Here is a 3,674-nt window from a genome sequence, read left to right as displayed (position 1 = left end):
ACCCCCAGGATCCTGGGCACGACTCTTGGAAAATGAAGGCAGGAACATCTCCATTCTAGGGATGGCTAAATACTTAGGTCTCTGGAACCAGACTGGGAGGTCCTGATGTAAACACTCCTTCCCCCTCCATCTTTCTCCCCTTCTCTCCCCAGCTATCGAGTGCCCCCAAAACAGCCATTATGAGTTATGTGGCTCCTCCTGCCCAGAGACATGCTTGGGGCCCTTGGGGGCGTCCTGCCCACTGCCCTGCGGGGAGACGTGCACCTGCAATGCTGGCTATGTTCGCAGCGGCCCAGCCTGTGTCCTCCGGCGCCCAGGGCCTGGTGGCTGTGGATGCGTGCACCAGGGACGTCTGCTGGCCCCAGGCGAGGCTTTATGGGAGGGTGTGGGCTGTACTCGCCGCCACTGCCTCTGCCCAGCCTTAGGAGGGAGCGTGATCTGCACTGAGACGGGGTGCAGGCCACATGAGCGCTGCGTTCTGTCACACAACCTGCGCACGTGTGTGCCCTCGAGCATGGCCACATGCGTGGTGGCTGGCAGAGGCCACTACATCACCTTTGATGGGCGCCATTTTCGCTTCCCTGGCTCTTGCGTGTACCTGCTGAGCGGCCTCAGTTCTTCAGCGCCACAGGAGCTCGCTGACTTCCGTGTGCTCCTGGGCACCAGTCCTGATGGCGTCCCGAATAGCCTCGAAGTACACGTGTCTGGATTCCATCTGAGGCTGGACCCCAAGGAACCCGGTCGTGTCCTGGTGAGAAAATCCCAGCCCTGCCCACACATTCACCTTATGTCCTCTGACCCAGAGTCCTCATCTCAAGACTCCCAAACCTGATCCCAAGATCCCCCTAACCTGACCCTAGGGTCATACCTTGAGTTTTTGTCCTGTGACATTGGACCTTAAATACAGTATCTTGCACCTCCTCCCTCTTGCCCCGTGATCTCTGACCCAGCCACCTAACTTAAACCCCCCCAAAACTAACCCCCAAATTAGAACTCAAGCCTTAACACTTTAGGAGCAAACCATCAGTCCAGAAACCCCTTTCCCAGGCCTCCATAATTTCCCCAGGAAAAGAAGTTTTGGTGCTGTTGGAAAGGCCACTCGGGAGGCACGCGCGCTAGGTGCCAATGAAATAACACATAATGCACAAGAGTCCTTTTAAGGTAGATACAATAGGCATTACCATTTTCCAGATGGAGAAACTGCCCCAGAGAGGTGAGGCCATTGGCCCAAGGTCACACAGCTTATAAATACGAGAGTTAGTATTTAAACCTTGGCATTTTGGGCTCCAGGGTCTCTTATGCTGTCTCTGTAAATCATCAAAAAAATACATGACCTCAACTACTCATTTGTGAAATGTAATTCCAAGTTCCCAATGACTCTGACACCACTTCAACATGACAAATTTTCTCATCAAGGTAGGAAAGACAAATAAAGATAGGGGCACTGGGAGAGGAGCTGTGGGGCTGTGGGGGTGAGCACCGGCCACAGAGGACAGAACCCAGGGGCTGTCAGTAACCTTCTCTCTGCAGTTTGCCTTGGCCATATTTTAAATTTCTTACTGAATTACCATTTTTAAATAGAGAAGGCTGGACTTATGGTATCTCTTGAGAAACTAGAAGCCCTGGCAACTAGTCACCTATTCTCATGGCCACGTATGTTTGGGACTTCCCTCTCTAGCGAGGGGCACATACTTTCTCTCTAGTTTGTCACAGTCCCCAGCACATCCCATCCTCTCCACTTTACTCATTTAGTTATTTGCCTGGCCCCTGAGTGAGTGAGGACCAGGTTTTACGCTTTTCTTGGGACCAGGGGCCTAGCCCTGGTTACGGCTTTATGGGTGGCCCCAAGGGACCTTAATCCCAGAACCTAAGACCTCTCTACTGCCCCAAGGAACACGGCCTACCCCAACACGTGCCAGGCACAATTACAAATCCTTACTTGATCCTTACAACAATTCTTTCCAATGCATATTATTATTTCTCTCATTTTACAGAGAAGTTAAACAAATTGCCAAAGTGAGACAGTTAAACAAACCAGGCGCCAAGATTTGAGCCCAGACGACATGGCTCCGAAGTCAAAGGACACTTAACTACCACACGTCACTGTCCTGCACATGTAGTTATTAAAATTGGACACGAAGCTGCCAATATTTGGTGTTTTTTCCTACAAATGTGGCAATTTCATATAGTTCAACCTAAGTGTTTAAGACAAATACTCCTGGCCTGGATTGTCTTGGAACAAAAACTCCTAGCCTTGACTCAAGAATTCTGGAACCTTCATTGTGAGCCCCAGTACTCCAGAGCTTTCAGTCCTGATTCTGGGATCTTGAAACTCCAGTCCTGACCCAAGAATCCCATTTATTCATTCATTCATTCACTCACTCATTCATTCAACAATCACTTACTGAATACCTACTGTGTTCCAGGCACTATTCTAAGTTATATGTGTTAACTGAACTTTAGACCCAACTCTAGCCCCAGTCCCGGGCACCCCCTAAACCCAATCCAGGAATTCCAAATCCCCAACTCCAAAAGCTTACAAACCCTCTTCCCAAATTCTTATACCCCCAGCCCCAGATGCTGTGGGCAAATATGGTTAGACCATGGACAGCAGCCTCAACATTTATATATGCTATGGACAGACCTCCCTTCCCTGAACCATTTGCATAGTATCCTAGAGCCCCTGCCATACCTAGAAATCCCAGCATCCCTAGGACTCTACAGCCTAACTTGACCTATGAGCCTCATTCACTCATCCCTGCATTAGCTCAACAAATATTTATTGACCAGACATGTGCCAGACACTGCACATGTGTCACTTCCAGAAGCTGTGGCTTTCAACTCCCCAAATCTGATCCAGGAATACTATAGCCCACAGTTCTCACCATCCAAGTATTTGTTGGAAAAAGTATCAGTATTGTGGACAGCACCCCAAGCTTTTATTTGTTGGGGTGGGGGTGGTCATTGTAGACAGTCCTTCAAAAAGACCTTCTGGGGGCCCTGCTCTTCTACTCTTACCTAGGGACACTGGCATCCTTGGTAATGATACGGGGTCCCTAGAGCCCCACCTTGACATATCCTCTTTGCACAGGTGAATGGTGACTGGCAGAATCTACCATTCCAGGCTCTGAGCAACAATACACTCATCTTTCGCCATGGCTGGGACACTGTGGTCAGCTGCCCCTTTGGCCTGCGTGTGACCTATGCCCCTGGGATCCGCGTAGTACTGGATCTTCCAGCAGCATATCGGGGCCATGTGGTGGGGCTGTGCGCTGACTATAATGGGGACCCCATGAATGACCTCCAGGTGCCTGGAGTCGTGCTGGGCACCAAGCTGCCTGAGGATGCAATGGCCTGGGCCTTTGGCCGTAGATATTTGGTGGGTTCCTCGACTGGGTGCCTGGATGCTGCTGACAACATGCCGCCACTGCCACCATCTTGTGTCACTCTGCCAACCACCAGCAGCCCAACCCACTTTGCCCACCCTTGTGACATCCTTTTGGACCCTCTGGGGCCCTTCCAGCTGTGCCATGAGATGCTGGCACCAAGCCCCTATGTCCAAGATTGCATGGTGGATGTATGCCTGGGCACTGGACCCTGCCCCATGCTAAGCCTCTACTGTGAAACCTGCCAGCTGCTGGGTGGCCAAGTCTTCCAATGGCGGAATTCAAGCC

General features: G+C 51.0%; 1 protein-coding gene across 1 annotated transcript; it reads left to right on the top strand.

The window, feature by feature from the left end:
* Nucleotides 1-415: 415 nt before the first annotated feature.
* LOC122234073 (von Willebrand factor-like) lies at nt 416-2,171 on the top strand. Its single transcript, XM_042969111.1, has 2 exons — nt 416-751; nt 1,995-2,171. Exons 1-2 carry the CDS (start codon nt 515-517, stop codon nt 2,001-2,003), a joined length of 246 nt encoding a protein of 81 aa, XP_042825045.1. The 5' UTR covers nt 416-514; the 3' UTR covers nt 2,004-2,171.
* Nucleotides 2,172-3,674: the final 1,503 nt, after the last annotated feature.

Source organism: Panthera tigris, chromosome E2 (genome assembly GCF_018350195.1).
Source record: "Panthera tigris isolate Pti1 chromosome E2, P.tigris_Pti1_mat1.1, whole genome shotgun sequence".
Lineage (NCBI taxonomy): Eukaryota > Metazoa > Chordata > Mammalia > Carnivora > Felidae > Panthera > Panthera tigris.
The sequence above is the reverse complement of the archived record's forward strand: the minus strand, read 5'-3'. Positions and strand labels throughout refer to the sequence as shown.